Here is a 23,503-nt window from a genome sequence, read left to right as displayed (position 1 = left end):
TTTCTCTACCTGTAAAATGAAAGGAAGAGAATGGCCACTTCTCCTCTTCTCAGGGGAGATTGGTAGTTATCCTGCGGTCACTTCCTTCCCAGGAACTGGGAAGTTCTTGGGGAAAATGAAAACAATGATGCTCTGATTGCTTGAGGGTGTCTGAAATGGGAAAACTAGGTTGAGGTTACCTGGGGGAGCCTCTTCCCACTTCCTGCCCTTCCTGTGTCTCACAGGTTCTGAAGGCTGAGTAGCCAGCGGGATGCCCGGCTTGCTGAATTGGATCACAGGGGCAGCCCTGCCCCTCACCGCGTCTGATGTTACCTCCTGTGTCAGTGGTTATGCCCTGGGCCTAACTGCCTCTCTCACCTATGGCAACCTGGAAGCCCAGCCCTTCCAGGGTAAGGACACCCGCTGGGGCCTCCCCGGGACCACCCCCTCCTCCACATTGAATCCCTGTCTTGACATTTACTCGCTGACTGACCTTAGGCAAGTCATGCCACCCCTCCGAGTCTGTTTCCTCATCTATAAAATGGTGAGACTATTTCTGCTTTGCAGGCCTCAAAGCTAATAGCAAGGAGGGTCAGGATTTGAGCTGAGGAGGTTTGGATTCAGCCCCAGCCAACTGTCCCTGCACTTTTCTTTTTCTTTGAGACAGGGTCTCATTCTGTCACCCAGGCTTGAATGCGGTGGTGCGATCACGGCTCACTGCAGCCTCCACCTCCCAGGCTCAAGAGATCCTCCCACCTCAGCCTCCCAAGTAGCTGGGACTACAGGCATGTGCCACCACACCCAACTAATTTTTGCATGTTTTGTAGAGATGGGGTTTTGCCATGTTGCCCAGTCTGGTCTCGAACTCCTGAGCTCAAGCAATCCACCCACCTCGGCCTCCCAAAATACTGGGATTACAGGCATGAGCCACAGGGCCAGACTGTCCCCGCATTTTTACAGTCCACAAGGCACACTGTCCACAGGTCAGTCCCACACTTTCTCCAGGGAGCCTCACAAGAGGAGAGGCATCAAGACTCAGTCAAAGCCAGGAGCCTCCACTCCTAGCCATGGTTCTTGCTCCTATGACCCTGGGGAAGCTGCCACTCCCTCAAAATCACTATGCTCCTCTCTGCTGTCCAGATGCCCTGGATTGTGGCAGAGCGGATGAGGTAATACAGAAGGCAGGACTTTGTGGACTGAGAAACCATCTGTGAATATGAACCACGGTCAGGGACGTGGAGTCACACTGGCCTGCCAGAGTCATTTGTAAATCAAACTCCTCTCCTTCCACTTCAGGAGGGGAATTGTGGGAAGGCTAGGAGGGCACCGGCCAGGATTCCCTTCCTATCTGCAGTGATGGGGCCTCATAACCACCAAACTTCATGTCTGGTCACCAACCTTTGGTGACCAAACCTCAGCCCCACCTGAGGTTCTGAAACCCCTGCAGGCTGCCCTGAGGACCAACACTACCCAAAGGGAGCTGCAGGGAAACCTTCTTCCCCTTAGAACTCTCCTGGGCAGGGCAAATGGCCCTGTTCCTCTGTTCAAGGAAACCTAGAGAGGGCGACTTAAATGAGGATCCACCTGCGGACTCAGGGGGCTAAATACCAAATAACTTCCAGCAGCCCTTTGGCTTTCCACATGCAGAAGGAACTAGTGCCCCCATTTTACAGATGAGGAAACTGAGGCCCAGAGGGAGCAGAGGTCGGGGTTTGTGAGGGGCTCACCCTGGACCCAGCATTGTGCTGTTCCAATATTAAGAGGGTAGATAAAATAAGACCTTAACACTGTAAATGTGATCCCCAGCTGCCAGCATTACTCAGAAGCTGCTTAGAACTGCAGGATGTCCAGCCCTACCCCAGAGCTACTGAATCTGAATCTGCACTTTAACAAAATCCAAGGTCATTCGTGAGCTTCGAAAGTTTGAGAAGCACTAAGATATAATAATGTGTGGCACGTGGCTTAATAAATGATGCCTATTTTTTCGATTCTCACTACAAACCCTGGGAATTAGGCTTCCTTATCCCCATCTTACTGGTGGTGCCAGGAGGCCTAGAGAAGCTAAGTGTCTTATCCAAGGTCACCTGGCTAGGAAACATGATAGGGTCTGGATTAGAACTCTAGTCTTCCTCCAAAGCCCCAATCTTCCATGCCACAGGTGGCAAACCTGTGGCCCATGGACAAAACTGACCACGCGGATGTGCTATATGAGGCCCACACAAGTCCCATAGAAACCCATGTTTTCACTCTCTTGGAAAATCAGAAGTTCTGGCCACACCAGGCTCACACACCTGCAAAATAAGAGCTGGCCCTGCCGCTGTGCTTACCCACCTGGTCCCAGAGCTGGGAGGTCCCAGTCTGGCTCTCTGCCGAGGCCTCTCGGCATCCAATAAGTGGCAGTGGGCACCACCCAACAGGCAGACCAAGGGTTCAGGTTCCTTCCAGGCAAGGGGTGTGCAGGGTAGGCCTGGGGCACCCCGTGATGCTGGGCCCTGCTCCGACAGGCCTCTTTGTGTACCCCCTGGATGAGTGCACCACGGTGATCGGCTTTGAGGCAGTCATTGCCGACCGTGTCGTGACAGTACAGATCAAGGACAAAGCCAAGCTGGAGAGCGGCCACTTCGATGCCTCCCATGTTCGATCCCCAACAGTCACAGGTAAGGAGACCAGAAGGGCTGCCGCGGGACCTGGGTTTGGCCAGCCAGAGGCTGCCTGGGCTGGAGCCTCAGGCCAACTGCAAGGATAGCAGTGAGATAGGAGGGAGAAAGAGCACTGAACTAGTCAGGAATCCTAGATGGAATCCTGTGCCACCTTGGGCCAATAATGAACTTCTCTGAACCTCAGCTTCACTGTCTGTAAGACAGAGGTAATTGACATTCTGTAGTCACCTCAAAAGTGTGAGGATCAAAGGAAGGGAGGCAACAAAAGGATTTTAAAGGTCTCTCTAGAGAACAGAATAACATATCTTTTAAGTTCAGCGGCTGTGGGACGAGTCACACCAGGATTTGACTTCCTTTCCTGTTGCTCACAAATGGTGGAGCTTAGAGAAAAAATTAACCCCCTCTGTAAAATGGAATAAATAGCTGTCCTCACCCGATGCTCAACAAGGACAATGCACGCAGAGGACTCACATCACAGTAAATACTCAAAGCATGGCTACTAATGCCTGCTACTGAGGAAACTGAGGCTCAGAGAGGGAGAGCAACTGGCTCAAGGTCAGTAAAAGACAGCTGTTACTGCCTTTTAGGCAGCACGTCACACAGCATGTTAGTGGAAGAGCCAGGGCTAGAACGTAGACCAGGTATAATATAATGTAAGAGATTCTTACTATTGGATCTACGATCAAGGTGAAGTTTGTTCACGTGGTTATTAAAATGTTCGGTGAGCACTCATCCTGTGTAACGTGCAAAGTTGTCCCTGAGTTGTTATGATTTATCACAGTCTGAAAGGCTAGTTAGGATCTATCTAGGAGTAACCATGATGGGAGCAGGGGGTGGAAAGTGGCTGTGTCAAGAGAGGTTGTGATGATGTTAGAGGAAAAGACCAGCCCAGATCAGGGACCAAGGAGGTGTTCACGGAGGGGTTGTGTGGGTGGGTAGACTGGCTAATTAGGGATGAAGGAATAGGTGTTTTGATAAAAGGAAAGAGCATGAGCAAAACTATGGATCCCCAAGGTGGAGGATGCTTCGATTTGGTTCTTGGGGTGGGAAGTAGAGTTTGGAGGATGAAGATGTAACCCTCTGTTGGGGGTTTTGTGAGTCCAAGTTTTCCACTCCCAGCAAGGTAGAGTGGAAAGTTCACAGGCCTAGAGTCAGACGCATGGGGGTTCAGATCCTGGTTCAATGGGTTACTTATTCACAAGTCACACCCTCAAGCTGAGCCTTGATTTTCCCATCAGCAAAATGGGGCCACTCACACTTACCACAAGAGCAATCTTAGAGGGGATCAGAGATAATCTATGTACAGCCCCTGACGCCAGCCTGGCACTTAGGGAACATTCTGCAAGAGGGGGTTTCCATCGCCCCTCATTCCTGCACACCGGGAAAGGTGACCTTGGACGAGGATTTGGAGCGGATCCTGTTCGTGGCCAACCTGGGGACCATTGCCCCCATGGAGAATGTCACCATCTTCATCAGCACCTCCTCGGAGCTCCCAACGCTGCCCAGCGGGGCTGTGAGGGTCCTTCTGCCTGCTGTCTGTGCCCCAACCGTGCCCCAGTTCTGCACCAAGAGCACTGGCACCTCCAACCAACAGGCCCAGGGGTAAGGAAGCCCTGCCCAGACCAATCAGAGTCCCAGGTGGGCAGCAGAGAGTGCGTCAGGTGACATTAGTAGGGGACAGGGTGGGGGGAGACAGGGAGGAGATGGGGAGGCTCTGCTCTACGATTGCCACCCTCTGAGCCATTTGCTTCTCCCCTGCTCACTTTTAGAACACTTAAAAGTATCCCTGAAATGCCCCTGTAATGGTACTGGCCAGAAGTTATGAAATTTGGAGAGCTTGGAATCAGCATTTCCAAGCTGTCCGAATTTCATAACTTTACTCAAGAGGTACTTTCTGAGCACCTACAATGTGCCAGACACTGAGCTGGTTGTTAGGGATAGAGAAAGAGAAAAACCAACATGTTTCCTGACATTTTGGAACTTGGTGGAAGACCATTATACAACGATTAACACAATGAATTATGTGACTAATTATGTACTGGAATGCGTTATTGACTGAAAAGTACAAGGAAGGAGAAGTTCACTGGGCTAAGAGTATAAAAGACGGACCCAACCTGGGGGACCAGGGGCTGGACCAGGCTTCTCCGAGGAGTGATGTTTCAGCTGAGAACTGAACGATGCGGAGGATGTAGGCACAGAGAAGAGCGTTCTCGTGGGCGAAAGCAGCAGGGACAAAGGCCCTGGGGTAGCAAGGACAGGGCCCCAGAAAAGAACAGAAGCACAGGTGGCACGCAATGAGGCTGCAGAGGCATTGGACGCCCTTTGGCCCTGGCTAAGACTGCGTTTCTCCCAAAAGCAACAAGGAACCATTAAGAGGGTTTTTGACAGGATGGGGAGGGGAACATGACAAGCCCGGTACTTGGACAGTTCCTCTGTCCTCCCCTGGTGTACAAGAGGGAAAAGGAGGTGGGTCACAGTCTAAGGCACTTACAGCTGAGATCATTTTTTATGAAAATAAGTGCTATAGGGGATGGAAGGGGACAGAGTGGGACAAGTGCTATTTTAGCTGCAATGGACAAGAACTAGGCATCATTTGTGGCCTGACCTGAATGAAGGGTGCAAGCCATGGACATATTCTAGAGGGAATATTTTGTGCAGGGAGAGTCACAAGTGCAAAGGCCCTGAGGCAGCAGCAGGTGCCATGTGTCACGGCAGCAGCAGAATGGCTAGTGTGGCTATCGCAGAGTGAGAGAGGAAAGGAGAGAGGTCAGATGGGTGGTGACAAGGGGGAACGTGCAGGGCCTTGAAGGACAACACTTGGCACAACAGAGAAGCTGGTGGCATAAGCCAGTCTCAGACCAAAGAGCGCCAGCCTGTGTGTTGTCTTTGTAAGTGTTGTCAGTGATGACGAGCCTTGTGCATTTGAGAGGCAGGGCCTAGCTGGGACATCGGGACCTCAGTGGATCAGGGAACAAGAGACTCAGGTGGCCCTGATGCCACTGAGCGGGTCCTAATACACTTATTCCTGCCCATTCCAGCAGGCAGAGTTAAGAGTGACACTCTTGGGAAAAGACTGCCTCAAACCCCTGTGAATCTCAAAGGAGCTCAGATAGAGTGACACAAGACAAAATTCAAAAACCAGATGATGCCAAGTATTAGTGAGGAGAGGGGGGATGTTTGTTCACTGCTAATGGAATTAGGAACAGGGACATCCACCCTGGAAAGCAATCTGGCAATCCTCGGTGTGGCCTTTCACCCAGGGATCATGGAGAAATTCTTTCACAAGTCCAAAGGGAGCACGGACAGGGATATTCATGGTGGCGTTATTTGTGGATGCAGGGAGGCCGAGCTGGGAACAACAAGTACAATGTAATGGATGCCCCCAAGTGACATCAAGTCAGCAGCGAGGACTTGGGTTTGCAGCCACCTGGGTAGAGTTTTAAGACATAACACGGTGCCAAAAAAAGTAAGAGATCGAGGGAGACTCATAATATAAGGCAATCTTGTCAGCTTAAAGCACAATCACACCCAAATGCTGCCAAGTATTTTACAAGGATGTGTGCATATGGAAGGACATAGATTAAAGACCTTAGGGGGTGTGCCTGTGGAGATAGAACAGGGTGGGAGATGGGGTGGAGATTGCAAAGAAAGAGGGTCCCGAAACATGAGCACTCAGCAGGTGACAGACACTTGGCTAAGCCGTTGCTCCTGCAGTCCTCAAAGCAACTGCAAAGTATTGTCCCCATTTAAAGGATGGGAAAACAAACACTTAGAGGAGAAATGACTCGCAGGGCTTGCAGCTCACAGAGACAGATCAGAGATTCAGGACGTGGTGTGACGCAGTACAAACTCTTTCACCATGGAGCCAGACAGACCTAGGCTAGGAGATCTGGGCCAGGACTCTGCCAAATCTTAATAGTGGGAATGGAGGCCGAGACGGGCGGATCATGAGGTCAGGAGATTGAGACCATCCTGGCTAGCACAGTGAAACTCCATTTCTACTAAAAACAAAAAAATGAGCCGTGCGTAGTGGCAGGCACCTGTAGTCCCAGCTACTCGGGAGGCTGAGGCAGGAGAATGGCGTGAACCCGGGAGGCGGAGCTTGCAGTGAGCCAAGACAGCACCACTGCACTCCAGCCTAGGTGACTGAGCAAGACTGCGTCTCAAAAAAAAAAAAAAAAAAAAAAAAAAAGTGGGAACTTGTGCCAGTTACCTCACCACACTGAGCTTCAGTGTCCCCACATGGAAAGTGGAGACCCTGACATCTTCCTCCCGGAGCTGCAGTGAGAACGATGTGAGCTACCCCTAGGGAGCACCGTGCCTGGTGCCTGGCCCAGTGTGGGTGCTCCTTGGAGGTGGCTGTGCCTTACATCAGAATCCAGGCTCTCCCTGGGGTCAGGTTGAGTGGGACAGTACGGGTCTGGGGGCCCCCTTGGTGGGCTGGGCTGCCTGGAACTCATCGTCCTCTCCTTGTCTTCTCGCGCTGGGCCCCTTCTTCCACTCTGGCTGGTCTCCTTTCCTTCCCCCGGCCCTTTTCCAGCAAAGACAGGCACTGCTTCGGTGCCTGGGCCCCGGGCTCCTGGAATAAGTTGTGCCTGGCGACTCTCCTGAACACCGATGTGTCCAACCCCATGGAGTATGAGTTCAACTTCCAGCTGGAGATCCGTGGGCCATGTCTGCTCGCAGGTGAGAGGGAGACATCCAGACGGGATGGGTGGGCTTCAGGCCAAAAGCCAAAGGCTGTCAGGGATGGGACGGGGGTGGGAAGGAAAGCCAACTGGCCTAGATGGCAGACCAACTAAAGTACACAAAGCCTGTGGACCCCCATTTCCCATGGCCCCAACAAGCAGCCCAAAGATAAGTCCCTTCCCGGGATGGATTTCAAGGCAACCGACTTTCACCCCAGTGGCTTCCTCGGAAGAATGTCCATGGGGAATGGTGGCCCTTGGTCCTCTCCTAGAGGCCACAGCTGTAAAGCTGCTTCCTGGTTCTCACCTTGTCTGCATATCAGAAGCACCCAGAGACACCCAAACATCCTGCATCCTAGATCCCACCCCCCAGAGATTCTGGGGTGAGTTCCAGGCATGGAAACATTTAAAAGCTTCCCAGGAGATTCTAACATGTAACCAGGATTAAGAACCATTGCTCTGAAGCTTCTCCCCACAACCACTCAGAGCCTTAAAAGGACATTAGGATATGGTTTCTTGTCAGTGCGTCCTCTCCTAGAGCAACATTGCATTCCAGTGTGAGGTGTGTTTATGGAGCACCCATCAAAAAAGCGCCCTCCGACGGAGCGCTGAGAGCCATCTGCTTGGCAGCATGCTGGGGTCTGTGCGTGCCCTATAAGAATGCAACTCCTCCAACCCCCACTAGATCCTGAGTTCAGAGCAGGAAGAGTCATCAGACACCATCTATCTAAGCTTTCATTTTACAGGTGGGAAAATTGAGGCAGCCTGGCCATGGTCACACTGCAGGTCAGGAGCCCCTAATGGGGCTGGCATGTCACTCATCTCTGGCCTGGATCTTGGTGTGCCCCAGCAAACTCCTCTCTCTCCTGACCTCATGAGCCTATATCCCCCTTGCCTTTCTATGCCACTCAGGGGTGGAGAGTCCCACGCATGAGATTCGTGCCGACGCCGCCCCATCTGCCCGCTCTGCCAAGAGCGTCATCATCACCTTGGCCAACAAGCACACCTTTGACCGGCCTGTGGAGATCCTCATCCACCCCAGCGGTACGGTGCCCCACAACGGGCCCCTGGGCTGCCTGTGGGAGGGAGGAGGTGCTGATCCTGTGGGGACAGAACATGTGGCCCCCTGCCCAGCAGCTAGCTAGCCAGGGAAAGGGTCGGGGGGTGTGTGGCCAAGGAGAGGAGACCCACTACTTGCCTTCTGGGAAAGTTGGCTCTAGCTGGTGGAATCGAGTGTCTCCTGCCCTGATTCAAGCTCCAGAGGCCTAGGGTCTCATCCACCCATCGGGGCACTTCACCCCCAGGCCAGCTGAACAGAGACAGGATCTTTGAAACCCAAAGCTCAGTGAGACCCTGGAAATTCTGTAGCCTCAAGGAGAAATTCTTGTCTGTTCAAGAATTCACAGAATGTCAGGACCTAAACACATCAGAGAGTCATTTAACCCCATCCTACTACCGTTTTACAGATGGCTCAACTGAGGCCCAGAGAGGGGCAGTGAGTCACCCATGGCCACTAGGCTCCCCTGCCTCCCAGCTAAGGAGTCTTCCCTAGCCCTACACTGCTTCAGGCAGCCAGGGCTTCCACCCTGCTTCCAAATGGGAGTCCCACCCCTGTGAGAATCTTGCACCTAAACCAAAGTCCCCAGCATCCTTCTCCTACGATACCTGGCCAAGTGCTGAAAGTCGATCTCATCTCTGCAGAGCCCCATATGCCCCATGTCCTGATAGAGAAAGGGGACATGACCTTGGGAGAGTTTGACCAGCACTTGAAGGGAAGAACAGATTTCATTAAAGGGATGAAGAAGAACAGCAGAGCAGAGCGGAAGGTGAGGGCAACTGAGGTGGGGAGCGGACGGTGGCAGAGTTGGGGTGGCGCTGAGGCCTGGTCTCCACTGAACCAGTGAGGCGGAGAGGTAACCTGCCCGAGGTCATCCAGCAAGCTGGAGGCAGACACCAGGCAAGAAGTGTTTCCTTCTGTGGGCCCCCGGGCACTGCAGGGCACTTTCAAATGCCCCGTCATCCTGGCTCTATTCCCGCCTCCTGCCAGATCACCTTTCTCCGGGACCTAGCAGGTGTCTAAGCCAGGAAAATTTATATATGGTGGCAGAAATGGCCTTGGCCTCCTCCAGGCCTCTGCATCCCCAGGGGTGCCCAGGACCCTTCAGCTCCTTACCTGCTGGACCTCCCTTACCCACCAGCTGAGTAGCCTCTTGCTCTTCCTCCCTGTGGGGCCCTTGCTTGCTATGACATAAAGGACAAAGGCAGAGTGGGGAAAGCCTGAGAAAGATCCTCTCCTTCTGCTGTCCCCCACCCCATGAAGCTGCAGGACAAGGAGGCCTGGCCAGGGGGCAGGAATGGGAAAGGGAATGTTGGCGGCTGAGCGTCAGCCACAAGTCACACCCCATGCTCTGCCTCCCGCTCATGGTCCTGCACACTGAGCCAGGTCCTGAATGCCAAGATAGGTTTCAGAATGATGGCTCATCTCTTTCCATTAGCCCCCTTTTTAGATGAGAAAACTGAGATCTGGCACCCAAAGATCACCAGTAAGCTGGAGGAAGGGAAAGACTGTGATCTCAGAAGTTAGATTTGGTGACCAGGAGGCTAAGGGATGAGAATGGATTCTGTGGGGCAGTTGAGCTGGATTTCACACCACCACCCATGCTCTGCCTGCCTAGCTGGCACAGGGCAGTGGCAAGGTGGGGAAGTGGACAGAGACCCCCCCTAGAAGCACATGCTCTCCCAGAGGTGCCCCTCAGCCAGATGAGTCAGTTGGGATAAGAAGCTGGAGCCCGGGGTTCTCAGAGTAGGGGGTGGCAGTGCCAGAGGTCCCATTGAGCTCTGAGAACTGCTGCCTATGGGCCAGTGGGGCCCAGTGGGCCTCCCAGGCCTGGGGCTGGCTGCCCTGCCTGCCAAGCCTTAAATAATTGGCTCGGGGATGGCGGAAGCAAATGAGAATTAACTTGCCACCTTGGGGTGGTTATGCAAATAGCCTGTATTCTCACAAACTCCAGGGATGACAGCAATCAACCCACAGCTGCTAAGAAATGATGAGTTTATTGTAATTGGATAATGGCAGCTTGAGGAGACATTAGAGAATCCTGAGCCAGGGCACCAACCCAGTCCCTCTGAGAGGCAGATAAGGTTTCTGGAGGTGGCTTCTCTCACTGGCAGATGTGGCTGCTTCTGCCTAGGGCTCTGTCATCAAAAGAGCGGGTCTGGGCTGTGGCCTCTGGTGGAGCGGCTTCATGTGGGAGAGAGACAGCGAGATCCCTTGGCAGGGAGAAGAGTGGGTTGTGGGTATCCACAGGGTGAACATCAATCAGGAAGAGTGGGTGGGACAAGCTGTCAGAAACCCTGGTTTAGCAAGGAGAGGGTAGATCACATAGAAGGGCACACCACGCGTGAGACACAGAGATGCCAAGAGTAACAGAGGCAAAAAAAAAAAAAAACCACGAAAAGATGCACACACAGGTCAGTGGCAGACAAAAAGGCCCAAACAGATTAATTCCCTCACTTATTTATTCAACAAATAAATCTTAGGGGGGCAATACTGAGAATGACACAGTCTTTATCTTCATGGAGCTTATATTCTGGGATGGAAAGACAGAGGAAAAAAAGCAAATCAGGCCGGGCGCGGTGGCTTACCCCCACAATCGCAGCACTCTGGGAGGCCGAGACAGGCGGACCACAAGGTCAGGAGATCAAGACCATCCTGGCCAACATGGCGAAACCCCGTCTCTACTAAAAATACAAAAATTAGCTGGGCGTGGTGGCGCATGCCTGTCATCCCAGCTACTCGGGAGGCTGAGGCAGGAGAATTGCTTGAACCAGGGAGTTGGAGGTTGCAGTGAGCCGAGATTGAGCCACTGCACTCCAGCCTGGTGGCAGAGCGAGACTCTGTCTCAAAAAATAAAAATAAAAAAGCAAATCAATGAGCCAGATCTGTTTGGAGAGGGCTGATATGATCATGAGTAGTAGGTGCTGGGTGTTCTTTAGCCGGGCGTCAGCAAAAGCCTGTCTGAGGATGAGACCTGGCAGAAGACCAAGAGCCCAACGTGGGAGGAATGGATGGAGAGGGCACAAGGGATGAAAGAGCAGGAAGCAGAACAATGGTGACCTTTTTGGAAAACAGGAAGAAGGTCAGTGCGGCTGAAATGTAGGGAGCAGAGTGGGTAGAGAGGAGGTGGACAGGCAGGCAGGGGTCAGGCCACAGGCGGCTTCCTAAACCATGGTTCAGAGTATCCAGTGAGGGCACTGCTTGAGCAAGAGAATGATAAGAACAGTCGCTCTGGCTGCTCTCTGCAGAATGGACCACAGGGAGATAACAGTTGGAGAAAGAGAGCAGGATGAGACTATTGCAAAGGTCTGGAGAGAGAGACAGTCCTCCCCTGAACACGCGCAGTAGCAGTGGAGTCAGAGAGACGTGGACGCGTTCTGGCTGCATGTTAGCAGCAGGACTGGCAATGCTTTGCTGCAGGACGGAATGTGTGGAGTGAGGAAAAGAGGGGAACTGAGGACAACTGTTAGGCGTTTGGTTTGAACAACTGGGTGGGTGGTGATGTCATCTATTGAGATGGGGAAGGAACCCAAATAGACAGAAACTGAGAAACAGACACAGAGAACGTGTACACACAGAGACAGCCAGATAAGGAGACAGAGAGAGAAAGTCGGGGTGGAAAGTGAAAGCAGCGTGAGAACAAAGCAAATGAGATTCTGTGTGAAGGGGAGGGGGAGAAGCAAGGGGAAGGGTCCTGGCCTCAGGGCCAGCTAGGAGGCCACATAAAAGGATAAACACCAAGGCGCTGTCCTTCCCTTAATCTTTACTGATCCATCTCTGGACTAGGCCCTATGTTAAATTCTGGAGAGGTAAAAGAAGCTAAGAGATGACCTGCCTTCAAGTATAATAGCAAACAAGTTGATGGGAGGCAGAGATCGGAGCAAAAAACTATTCGGTGTGAGAAGTGCCTGGGCCTCCAGGACCAACAACAGCAGCACCAGCAATGGCAATGATGGCTGCTGTTTAGAGGCCATTGCTTTCTGCCAGGCAGCCAGCTTCACAGGTGCACTGAACCCACGCAACAACTCAGTGAGGTATGTCTTCTTGTCCTCATTTAATGGATGAGGAAACTAAGTAATTAAGTCCACCTGGAAATTGGGGAAGCCTTTCCAAACAGGTAGAATTTGAAGAGTGAGTAGGAATTTAACAATGGGAGAGAATCGGTAAACCAAGGAAACCCAGTTCACAGCCAAGATGAGCCAGAGAGCAGTATACACACTGAGTGTAAAAGCGAGAGACCATTACTCAACCAACGGGCTTCTCGCGTCTGTGCTGACTCAGTTCATCCTCACAACCACCCTGAGAAGCGGACATTATTCGCCCCATTTTACAAATGGGCAAATAGACCCAGAGGAGGGACTCACCCCCATATCACACAGTCGGATGGTGACAGAGCTGGGATTCAAACCCAAGTCTTTCTGTCTGCAAAGTCCATGCTTGCTGTTGCAACCCGTGAAGGTCTAGCAAACAGAGGAGCTGAGCACAGTCAGCCCGGAAGTCTTCCATGCAGAGCCTGAGCAGGATGTGGGTGCACAGTGAGTGACGGGGACCAGCACGAGTCCCCAGAAGTACCTCTTGACTCCGATTGCCCAATCAGAGTGTTCTTTTCTCTTCCAGACAGAAATCATTCGAAAACGCCTCCACAAAGACATTCCCCACCACTCCGTCATCATGCTCAACTTCTGTCCCGACCTCCAGTCAGTCCAGCCGTGCCTGAGAAAGGCCCACGGGGAGTTCATCTTCCTCATTGACAGGAGCAGCAGCATGAGCGGGATCAGCATGCACCGAGTCAAGGTACCTGCTGAGAGAACCCCTCCGGAGGGCCCAGGGCTCCAGGGGAAATCAGCTGTGTGCCCCCAATCCAGCTTCCTCAGCACTTTCTGTTCCAAGAAACAACTTTTAAAAATCAGTTTAAACAGAGATACCCAAACTCCATTTGCATCCCCATAAAAACATGAAGTGGTGTGAGCAGAGGCTGAGCTGGCATCCATTTATAAGGGATGAAGTCATCCGTAGCTGTCCTTTGCATTCTACAAACTTTAGCTAAAACACTCCAGTAGGTACTGAGTGGAGCAGGGCACAGGGAAGAGGGGAAGGGAAGTAACATTTGCTGAGGGTCTGCTATGTGTTGGATATGGTGCTAGCCACTTAACATGAAGCTTGATATCTAATCCAGACAATAATCTTATGCGTTTGATCCTATTTTTGCCATTTTCCATACAGAAAAGCTGATCTTGAGAGTTTCAGTCACCTGTCCAAGGTCACATAGCCACTGTGGTCTAAAATTAAATCCATGTCTCCCTGACTGTCCCCACCACCTGACATCAGAGCTTCAGTGGACATGGTCCCTGCCATCAAGGAATGTGTAGAATTTGGTAGAAAAGACTTGGTTTCTCTTTTTTTCAAATGCCTAATAGGTGCCAAGCCTTGCCCTTGGCCTTCTGGAAAAACAGCAGAATGCAAACACATTTGCTGTCCTCAAGGAGCTGACAGTCAAGAGAGAGGCACAGGCCTGCTAGCCAATCAGAATACCTGGGAGCTTGGTCTCCCTGCTAAGGAGAGCTCCTCAGGAGGGTGGAAGCAATGGTGATAGAATCCTCCCCCCTCACAATCCAGATGCATTTCACCTGCCCCCTGCCCCACCCCCAGGAGATTACTGGTCTCCATTGTGGCATTATCCAACACTCCCTTGCATTTTTGATTGTGCAGATGTCTGTCTCTCTGGAGTTATGAACTCATTTAGGAAAAGGGTCGTCTATCCTCTCACCTCTCTTTTTCCATGGGGCCTAGCTCTGTGTTTATGCATAAAAAGCCTTCTATCTCTTTATTGATCCGGGTAAAGGATAACTGAGTTCAGGAGAACAAGGAAGGAGGGGGCAAGAACAGAGTGGGGCTCTGCCATCACCTGAAATTTCATCTTTCCCCCTAGTTTGTTCCCAGAGCAAGCTCTTGTTTCCAGGGCAGCAAGCTCAGCAAGGAGAGGAGAGTTGGGTGGGATCTGGGATGCCAGGTATCTCCATGGGTTTGCTACAGTTGTCTTGAAGTATGACAAAGGAATCATACACAGGACCCAAGTTCCTGTTTGAAGTCTCATGACACAGGGGTGTAGTAGGGCTGATTGGCACCTTCTTCCCCAACCTGCCCACCATCAAAGGCAAACATTGGAATGAGAAGCTGTCCTCGGTGCTGGAGTGCTGAAGCACGCTCAAGGCCTCTGTGGCCATCTGTATCCCGTTCCGCATCTTTATCAGTTCGTAAGATGTCTCAGTTACCCTAGAGCATCACAGAAGCATAAACCTAAAACATGCCTTAGGGAGCATTTAATCCATTTTCCCTCCACTTTCCAGGTAAAGAAACTGAGTCACCAAGAGGCTAAGTGCTTTTCCCAGCATCACAGGGCTAGTGAGAAAGACTGGGCCTTCTATATCTTGCTTCAGAGCTCATTTTCCTTACATTGCTTATGGAGAATTATGCATACTGTTCCACTAAAAAATTCTCTTCTCTGATGATGTCATCTCTGCTGCATGGCATCATGCCAAAAGCAACACCTGGATTCCAGGGTCAATTCTGCCACCGATTTGCTCTGTGACTGTGGACAAGCTGATTCTCAACTCTGGGATTCATTCATACTTTCTGTAGAGACAGAAGGATCAATTCAGGCAGAGTGAACGTATGTCATATATCCCTCCGCTCCCCTCTCCCAAGCCCAGGTAGACCTCAATTCAATAACTGGTCATGACATTTTTTTTCCTGCTGAGCCTGGACTCAGTCTATATCCTTCTCATCCAGTGTTCCAGGCAGTTACTACCAGTCAAATGTAATTAGTTCATAAATGGAAATCCACTTCCTGGACTGAAAGCCTGTCCAATCTTTGCATTCCGGAATTCTCGGACAATAACTTTCTCTGGCTCTCCTTTCAGTCCTCTTTCTCCTTGGAATCTCTCCTGCCCTTCTCCAGTTCAGCTCACTGAGCTCAAGGTCATGCCTTCACAAATGGCTTTGCATTGGTGCCATCCATTCTGCTAAACATGACCCTTTTAGAGAAAGGCACGGAAATTACTCAGGCTACACACCCCTTTCCCCACTGACAACGAGGCCACTGGAAGGTTGTTTGGGTCCTTAATTGTGACCCACTGGGTTGAAGTTTTAGGAAAATCTAGGCCCAGGGAGGAGGGAGAAAATAGAAATCCAAAGAGCTTATGCCAAAGGGGAAAGTCCAGCCAATTTAATTTCCTGCAGCTGGTCTCATTCTTCAGCTGCCACTTGCTGCCAAAAACATGGCTTTAAAAATTCTAATAGGTGTGAGCAGAGACAATCTGTATGGATCAGCAGAATCTCCTCCTAGCAGGAATATGCATTAGTGACTAATGAAAAAATAAGCAGACATTGACTTCTTTTGTAGAGAAACCAAATGTATTGACGCAAGCAATGAAGAGAGATTGAGAGAATGTTAATGTTAATGTTTGCAGGGTGGGGGATGGGATTGGGGTGTGAGTATGTGGAGCCTGGAAATCTGTGTGGTGTAAAAGGTGCCGGAATCCTCTTGCAGCTGTTTTCTTCTAGATCATGAAGGATGACGGCTTCCCTGAAGCCATGCTGAGATCCCTGGGGTACTGTCAATAAACAAGATGGGGGACATGGGGGTGAGGGGGAGACAGACCTTCATTCCTCTGCCAAGGCAGAGCCAACATGAATAAAAATCTCAGAGCTGTAGGTTGTTTCGTTGTTTTTTGTTTTTTTTTTTTTTTTTTTGAGATGAGTCTCACTCTGTTGCCCAGGCTGGAGTGCAGTGACGTGATCTCGGCTCACTGCAGCCTCCGCCTCCCGGGTTCAAGCAATTCTCCTGATTTAGCCTCCTGAGTAGCTGGGATTACAGGCGTGTACCACCATGCCTGGCTAATATTTGTGTTTTTAGTAGAGACAGGTCAGGCTGGTCTCGAACTCCTGACCTCATGATCTGCCTGCCTCCACCTCCCAAAGTGCTCGGATTACAAGCGTGAGTTACCGTGCCCAGCAAAAGCTGTGTTTTTAAAGCCTCTGTCATTAGTCTTAGGTTTTGCCATCCAGTGCAATTCCTTAACTCTCCTGAGCCTCAGTTTTCTTATCTGTAAAGCAGGGTTATTAATATTAATATAGATCTCATTGAGTTGATAATGATAACCATTTACTGAATGTTTACTATGCACCTAGCTGAGGCTCAGAGGGGTGACATAACTTAGAACATTTAGCACATAGTAATTGCTTGATATTTATCATCGCATTGTATCATAACCATCATCACCATCATGATCATCATGATCATCATCATCATCAATTTTGCTTCTACCATCACCTCCACCTCCCTCATTGTCACTATTTTTTTTCAGTCTACCTTTATCAAGGTCTCCTGCTGGGGCATAGTTACATGGGTTATGTTTAGTGTCCATAGACTTTGGAGGCAAAGTGACATGGCTTTGAGTCCTGACTCCATTATTTACCCTCTGGATGCTCACCAACATGTTACTTCCCCTCTCTATGCCTCAATCTTCTCTTCTATAAAATGGGGATAAAAGCGTACCTGCCCCGAAGGGTTATGGTGAAGATCAGTGAAGTGATGCATGTAAAGTACATCCTGTGTACCTGACAAATATGAGCTGAAGAGACTGCCCCTGAGGATGTGTCTTAGTGGTGGTTAGGTTGAGTCTGATGCAGAAGGTCCCACAGGAGGGCCAGAAGCCATTCCATCCACAGTGTGACCTGGACCAGGCCACTTTCCTCCTTTGGACATCAATTCTGCTTTGGCAGCAGGGAGAGGGTGCTCCCTGCTCTCCCCACCTCTCAGGATCAGGAAGAGGTTAAATGGAACTGGAAAGTCATAATAGAAAGGCTTTAAGAAATCAGACCTGCTACATGGATAAGTCTGATGATGATGATGATAATGATGATGATGATGATGATGATGATAGTGATGATGATGATGATGATAGTGATGATGATGATGATGATAATGATGATGATGATGACGACGATGACGATGATGGTGGTGGTGGTGGTGGTGGTGGCTTTGGTCCAGCCTCTGGTCAGTGTCAGCAAATTTCTTGATGTGAGGGAAAAGGAGTTGCTGGGTGCAGACAGAGGAGGGTAAAGGCCTGTTTGGAGGCTGCTCCTGTGCTGGGAAAGGGAATATTGGAGTGCAGTGGCCGAGTGACAAGAACTCCTTCCTGAATCCTGAAAACCCCTTTCTCTTCTGCCAGGATGCCATGTTGGTGGCCCTTAAGAGCCTCATGCCAGCCTGCCTCTTCAATATCATTGGGTTTGGATCCACATTTAAGAGCCTTTTTCCTTCCAGCCAGACCTACAGTGAGGTAATGAGGGGGCAAGGCTGGGACCAGGAGGGTGGTGCATGGTGGGGAGCAGAGGAAAGGAGGGAAAGGGGAAAAAATAGTTAAAATCCTAGTGCTGGCCTCAGAAGCTGCCTACCCACAGAGAACCCAGATCACACCCGGGGGCAGAGAACTGAAGAGAAACTATCTCTGTTTGGACATTTTTCTGACATCTCAGCATTCTGACATCCCCTCTTTAGAATCAAACAATATTTTGGGCAAAGTGTGTGTGTGTACAGAAATGAGGTACAGAAAGTGGGTAGAGAGAGGACATAGCCCAGGCCTGCCACTCACTGAAGCCTCCGTTTCACAAGGATGATGGACGCATGCAAGGTTGAGCTAAGGAAGCGGATGATAAGGAGTAGGGGAGTGAATAGGTGGATGAGTGGGCGTGGCAGTGGGCTAAGAATGGAACTCACAAGGCTCAAGATACTGTGTGAAACAAGAAGGCTGTGGCCCCAGCAGCGTGTTCAAAATTGGAGCATCCTACCCAGATCTAAGAAGAGGAAGAGAGGGAGGGAGGAAGGAAGGAAAGGAGGGAGGAAGGACAAGCAAATGGGACACTTTTCAAGTAAAAATAATGTTATGAGTTTTAAAAATGCAAGAATAATATATGTTGCATGCGCTTGTAATCTCAGCTACTTGGGAGGTTGAGATGGGAGGGTCGCTTGAGCCTAGGAGCTTTGACTCCAGCCTGGGCAGGACAGTGAGACCTCATTTCTACAAACAATGACAACAACAAAAGAATAATATGTATTGATCATTCCACAGTTTTTAAATGTACATATCAAAAACAAAATTTTTTTAAAAAATCTCCTGTGATTATGTCAGTCAGGATAAAAGGAAGAAAAGACACTGCTAAGAGCTTAGTATAAATCCTTCCAGCCCTTGTTCTATGCATTTACACACATTTTCAATAAAGATAAGATTAGGCCTTCCATACTGTTCTGTAACCTACTTTTCTAACGCAGCAGTCTATCATGAATGTATTTCCATGCCAGTAAGTATTAATCTGTAATGTAACTGTAATGGCTTCCTAGTATTTTGCTACACAGATAGATTGGGACTTATTTAACAAAACCCCTGCAGTCAAGCATTAAAGTTCTTTCCATTTTATTTAGTCATCTTTGTATCACAGATTTTGCATGCATCTTTAATTATTCCCTTAGGATTAATTCCTAGCCTTGCTGGCTCAAAAGCTACACATACATCTTAAGACTTTTGATACATGCCATTACTGCTTTTTTTTTTTCTTTTTTCTTTTCCCTTTTTTTTTTTTTTTTTTTTGGGATGGAGTCTCTCTTTCTCTGTCACCCAGGCTGGAGTGCAGTGGTGCGATCTTGATCTTGGCTCATTGCAACCTCTGCCTCTCAGGTTCAAGCGATTCTCCTGCCTCAGCCTCCCAAGTAGCTAGGATTACAGGCATGTACCACCACACCTAGCTAATTTTTGTATTTTTAATAAAGACAGGGCTTCACCATTTTGGCCAGGCTAGTCTCGAATTCCTGACCTCAAGTGATCCACCTGCCTTGACTTCCCAAACATGCTGTTACTTCTAAGTCCCGTCCAAGAGTGGATGTTGAAATAGCATCCCCCTGAGCCAGGAGGAGGAGGTCACTGTATCCAGTGGGAATTTACTCTTGCTGCAAATGACATCCATCCTTGGCCAGTTGGGACCCACACAGTTGGTCCAGAGCAAGGAAATCTGAAGCCTGGATTAGAGAAATGATTTTCTCAAAATGTCATAGGGGGCTGGTGCCAGAGTCAGTCTCTGGACTCAGATCTTAAGATTTCTAGTCCAGTGCTCTTTCCATCACACCACCCACCTCCCTCATTAGAAAAAGAAACCTCATGTGTGCTAAGGAATCAGGGGTTTAATGTGTTCCAGGAGTGCTTCTATTTTTAAAGGAGAACCCAGAAAGGACAACTAGTTGGTGTTTCAGGCATTGGTAGGGGGTGCTGTTGAGCAGGATGACACCAAATGAGTGGCCACCCATTCTTCCTGTGAGTGTGGGCAGGGATGAAATTGGGAGCATGGGTCAACTTTGGTGAGGCTAAAAGAAGATCTAGGGAAACAAAGTCCTCTTCCTTAGGTGGTCTAGAGTCTCTGTACCATAAGGTGACACTGGGGACTGTCTGCTTCTCTGCAGGACAGCTTGGCCATGGCTTGTGATGACATCCAGAGAATGAAGGCCGACATGGGTGGGACCAACATCCTTTCCCCTCTCAAGTGGGTCATCAGGCAGCCAGTGCACCGAGGCCACCCGCGGCTCCTCTTCCTGATCACAGATGGCACTGTCAACAACACGGGGAAGGTGCTGGAGCTGGTGCGAAATCACGCCTTCTCCACCAGGTTGGCCTTGGCTGAGGGTCTAGGCTCGGTGACTCCAGGCTGCCGGGGCTGGGGCGCCAGAGCCCAAGGGCAATGTGGAAAATGCCAGAGGGAGAGGATAGGACCCACAATTCCCAAAGGGCTTTGCTTCCAAGATAGTGTGGGCTGATTTCAAAGTTCATCTTTTTCCCTCTCAAGTTCTGAATGGGTGAGCTACCATGCCTCTGCACACGACTCACAAGAGAAGCCCAGGGAGAGGTCCCACAGCCAAGGGACAGGCTGCTCCCGCTCTGTGCTGGGTGGGAATTAATGGACTGTCTGTGGGTGAATTGATGGGTGTGTATGTGGGTACCCCCGATGGCCCCTCTTCCTTCTCCCTCTCCCTCTACCTGAAGATAGGGCCAGCTCCAAGATCCTGCCAGACCATGCTCTGTCCCTTTCTGCATCAGGAGGCAAAGATGCAGAGAGGATAGGACATAGCAGCCTCTCTTCTTCCCTTCCCCCAGGTGCTATAGCTTTGGAATTGGACCCAACGTCTGCCACAGACTGGTGAAAGGACTGGCATCTGTGTCCGAGGGCAGTGCTGAGTTCCTGATGGAGGGGGAACGGCTGCAACCCAAGGTAGGCAGCAGAACCCACGCAGTCCCTTCTGGTGCTGGAACCTCAGAGGCCCAGACCAGTCACATGGCAGCTCAGTGGTGGAGCTGGGATGACACCCCAAATCTGAGCTCTTCACTAGGCCACACTGCATCCCAATGAGAACCAGAGACTTGCAAGCCACAGAGCAGGCAACTCTTGAAGCAATGCCAGGACGCTAGATCCCCTGGTCTCCAGCCACTGGACACACACTCCATCCACTGCTGGACAAGATGAGGCTCCTGAAAAAGCTACCACCTATATGGATTGGAGTTGTGTTTGAGGTCCATATCTGGACATGTTCCTGATGATGACGAATGGTGGCTCAGAAGAATCTAAAGAACCCAGAAATAAAGGAGGCTATAGTCTGCTTTCCATGTCCTGCACATTTGACATGAATAATCTAACCCTTAGAAAATCCCCTTGTCAGTCCAGTAAACAAAGACAGGGCTGGGATTAAGAGTGAAGATGTTTATTGGGGATAGTGTCTATGAAACGTGGAAGAGGAGGAAGCAGGAAGAAAAACTCTTCAGGCCAAGAGGCCAGTCCAACAGCTGTGAAAGGAAAATGGGAGCAGAATTGGCCAAGAGAGCCTCAGACTGTGATGCCCTGGCAGGGTCTCAGCCATCCAGCAGGGAGCTCTGGAGCAAAGGTTGCCCATCAAAGTCAGCGATTTGCTGAAATGACCAGGCTCTAGTATCCCTGCCATGCTGAATCATTGACTTGGGGCTTCCAGGGAGAGATATGGTCTTGGCTCAAAAGCTGGGGTGCTGCATCTGGAAGCTGTCACCTAACGGCATTTCTTGCAGCAAGAAGGCATGGTCTTTCTTGAAGAGAGATTTGAAAGCTCACCTCTATACTTGCCACAACCCCCAAGTCATTTTCTCCAGGTTTGCAGTACAGAACATCCAAGGAAATCAGTCTAGGTGATGACCATAGCTGTCATTTACTAAACACCTACCACACCTAGCGCATGTCATTTACTAAACACCTACCACATGTCAAATTCAGTATTGCAAATAATCCTTCAACTACACCCTCCTACTTTAACAGAAGGGAAAACTGAGGCCCAGAGAGGTAAATGAATTTGCTCAAGATCATTATTCAGTCCATGGTTTGGCGCAAACCTGTGTGCCCTTGGGCTAGTCACAGCCCTACTTTGAGCCTCAGATTTTCTCATTTATAAAATGCTAAACTGGCCAGGTGTGCAGTGGCTCACGCCTGTAATCCCAGTACTTTGGGAGGCCTAGGCAGGTGGATCACTTGAGGCCAAGAGTTTGAGACCAGCCTGGCCAATTTGGTGAAACCCCGTCTCTACTAAAAATACAAAAATTAGCTGGGCATGATGGCGGGTGCCTGTAATCCCAGCTACTCAGGAGGCTGAGGCAGCAGAATCACCTGAACCCAAGAGGTGGAGGTTGCACTGAGCCAAGATCATGCCACTGCACTCCAGCCTCGGTGACAGAGCCAGACTCTGTCTCAAAATAAAATAAAATAAAATAAAATAAAATAAAAATGCTAAGCTTAGAAAAGATGAAGTGACGATGCTCCCCAACTCTGACATTCTGTGAGTCTAAGAAGCTCAGAAGTGTGCTCACTGCTAGGCAAGTCACCACAAGGCCTGCTGTCCCCTCTTCCCTGCTCCTACTCCCCACTAAGCTGATACTTACATGATCTTCTGTACAGATCTCTTCTCATACATCCCCCAACTGCATTCTGACCCTGCCCTACAGATGGTCAAATCCTTGAAGAAGGCCATGGCCCCAGTCCTGAGCGATGTGACTGTGGAGTGGATCTTCCCTGAGACCACCGAGGTCCTGGTCTCACCCATCAGCGCCAGCTCCCTCTTCCCTGGAGAACGGCTGGTGGGGTATGGCATTGTATGTGATGCTTCTTTGCACATCTCCAATCCCAGATCTGTAAGTATCCTAGAAACTCCAGGGGTCCGTGGGGGCCCAGAACCCATGCCTACAAATCATCCTTAGCTGGAAAGACTATTTGTGACAGCTAGAAACTAACTGGAATTGGGTTTACAGATGTGGGTTTACAGTTTTCCCAGTTGTGGGTTTACAGTTGCCAGGCCACAGGCATTCAATCACAGTGGCATGGCTAAGGTAGATGCCACCATCTCAAAAATGTGGTTATTAAGAGACCCTGCAGTAGAACCACTTGAAGAACTTGTTTAAAATGCACAGCTTTGGGAGGCCGAGGCAGGAAGATCACTTGAGATCAGGAACTTGAGATCAGCCTGGCCAACAGGGTGAAACCCCGTTCTCTACTAAAAATATAACAAAATTAGCCAGACATGGTGGCAGGCACCTATAATCCCAGCTACTCAGGAGGCTGAGGCACGAGAATCACTTGAACTCGGGAGGTGGAGTTTGCAGTGAGCTAAGATCGTGCCATTGCACTCCAGCCTCGGCGACAGAGCGAGACTCCGTCTCAAAAGAAAAAAAAAATGCAGAGCCCTAGCTTCCACCCAGGTCTGTTGAATAAGAATCCCCAAGGATAAAGCCCAGGAAACTGCATTTTACATAATTTCCCCTAAGTGATATGGTGCACACTTTAGTTCAAGAATAAATGCACTCAGATTTCATTCTCCACACACTCTAGTAAGCGCGTAACTCCTTAGAAGAGTTTGTGTTTTATTTCTTTACATGGATGATTCCCTTGTCTGTGGTGGCAGAAGTGGGATGAAAGCCAAGAACTTCTGAAAGGGAGGTGAAATTCATGCTAAAATGTGAGAGATTGCCAAAGAAGCTGTTTCCTCACCTATCTTTCCGCTTTCG

At 50.0% G+C, this 23,503-nt stretch overlaps 1 protein-coding gene across 1 annotated transcript in view; it reads left to right on the top strand.

The window, feature by feature from the left end:
- Positions 1 to 224: 224 nt before the first annotated feature.
- Positions 225 to 23,503, top strand: part of VWA5B1 (von Willebrand factor A domain containing 5B1) — a 49,049-nt gene continuing 25,770 nt past the window's right edge. The window contains exons 1-11 of the mRNA XM_031015566.3: positions 225 to 389; positions 2,484 to 2,636; positions 3,971 to 4,241; positions 7,180 to 7,325; positions 8,240 to 8,371; positions 9,029 to 9,153; positions 13,002 to 13,178; positions 17,618 to 17,728; positions 19,897 to 20,099; positions 20,585 to 20,699; positions 22,448 to 22,633. Coding sequence (XP_030871426.3) covers positions 251 to 389; positions 2,484 to 2,636; positions 3,971 to 4,241; positions 7,180 to 7,325; positions 8,240 to 8,371; positions 9,029 to 9,153; positions 13,002 to 13,178; positions 17,618 to 17,728; positions 19,897 to 20,099; positions 20,585 to 20,699; positions 22,448 to 22,633 — 1,758 coding nt within the window. The 5' untranslated portion in view covers positions 225 to 250. The remainder of the gene's footprint in view (positions 390 to 2,483; positions 2,637 to 3,970; positions 4,242 to 7,179; positions 7,326 to 8,239; positions 8,372 to 9,028; positions 9,154 to 13,001; positions 13,179 to 17,617; positions 17,729 to 19,896; positions 20,100 to 20,584; positions 20,700 to 22,447; positions 22,634 to 23,503) is intronic.

The sequence above is a fragment of the Gorilla gorilla genome, chromosome 1, assembly GCF_029281585.2.
Source record: "Gorilla gorilla gorilla isolate KB3781 chromosome 1, NHGRI_mGorGor1-v2.1_pri, whole genome shotgun sequence".
Lineage (NCBI taxonomy): Eukaryota > Metazoa > Chordata > Mammalia > Primates > Hominidae > Gorilla > Gorilla gorilla.
Note: the sequence above shows the minus strand (reverse complement) of the source record. Positions and strands in the feature narration are given on the sequence as shown.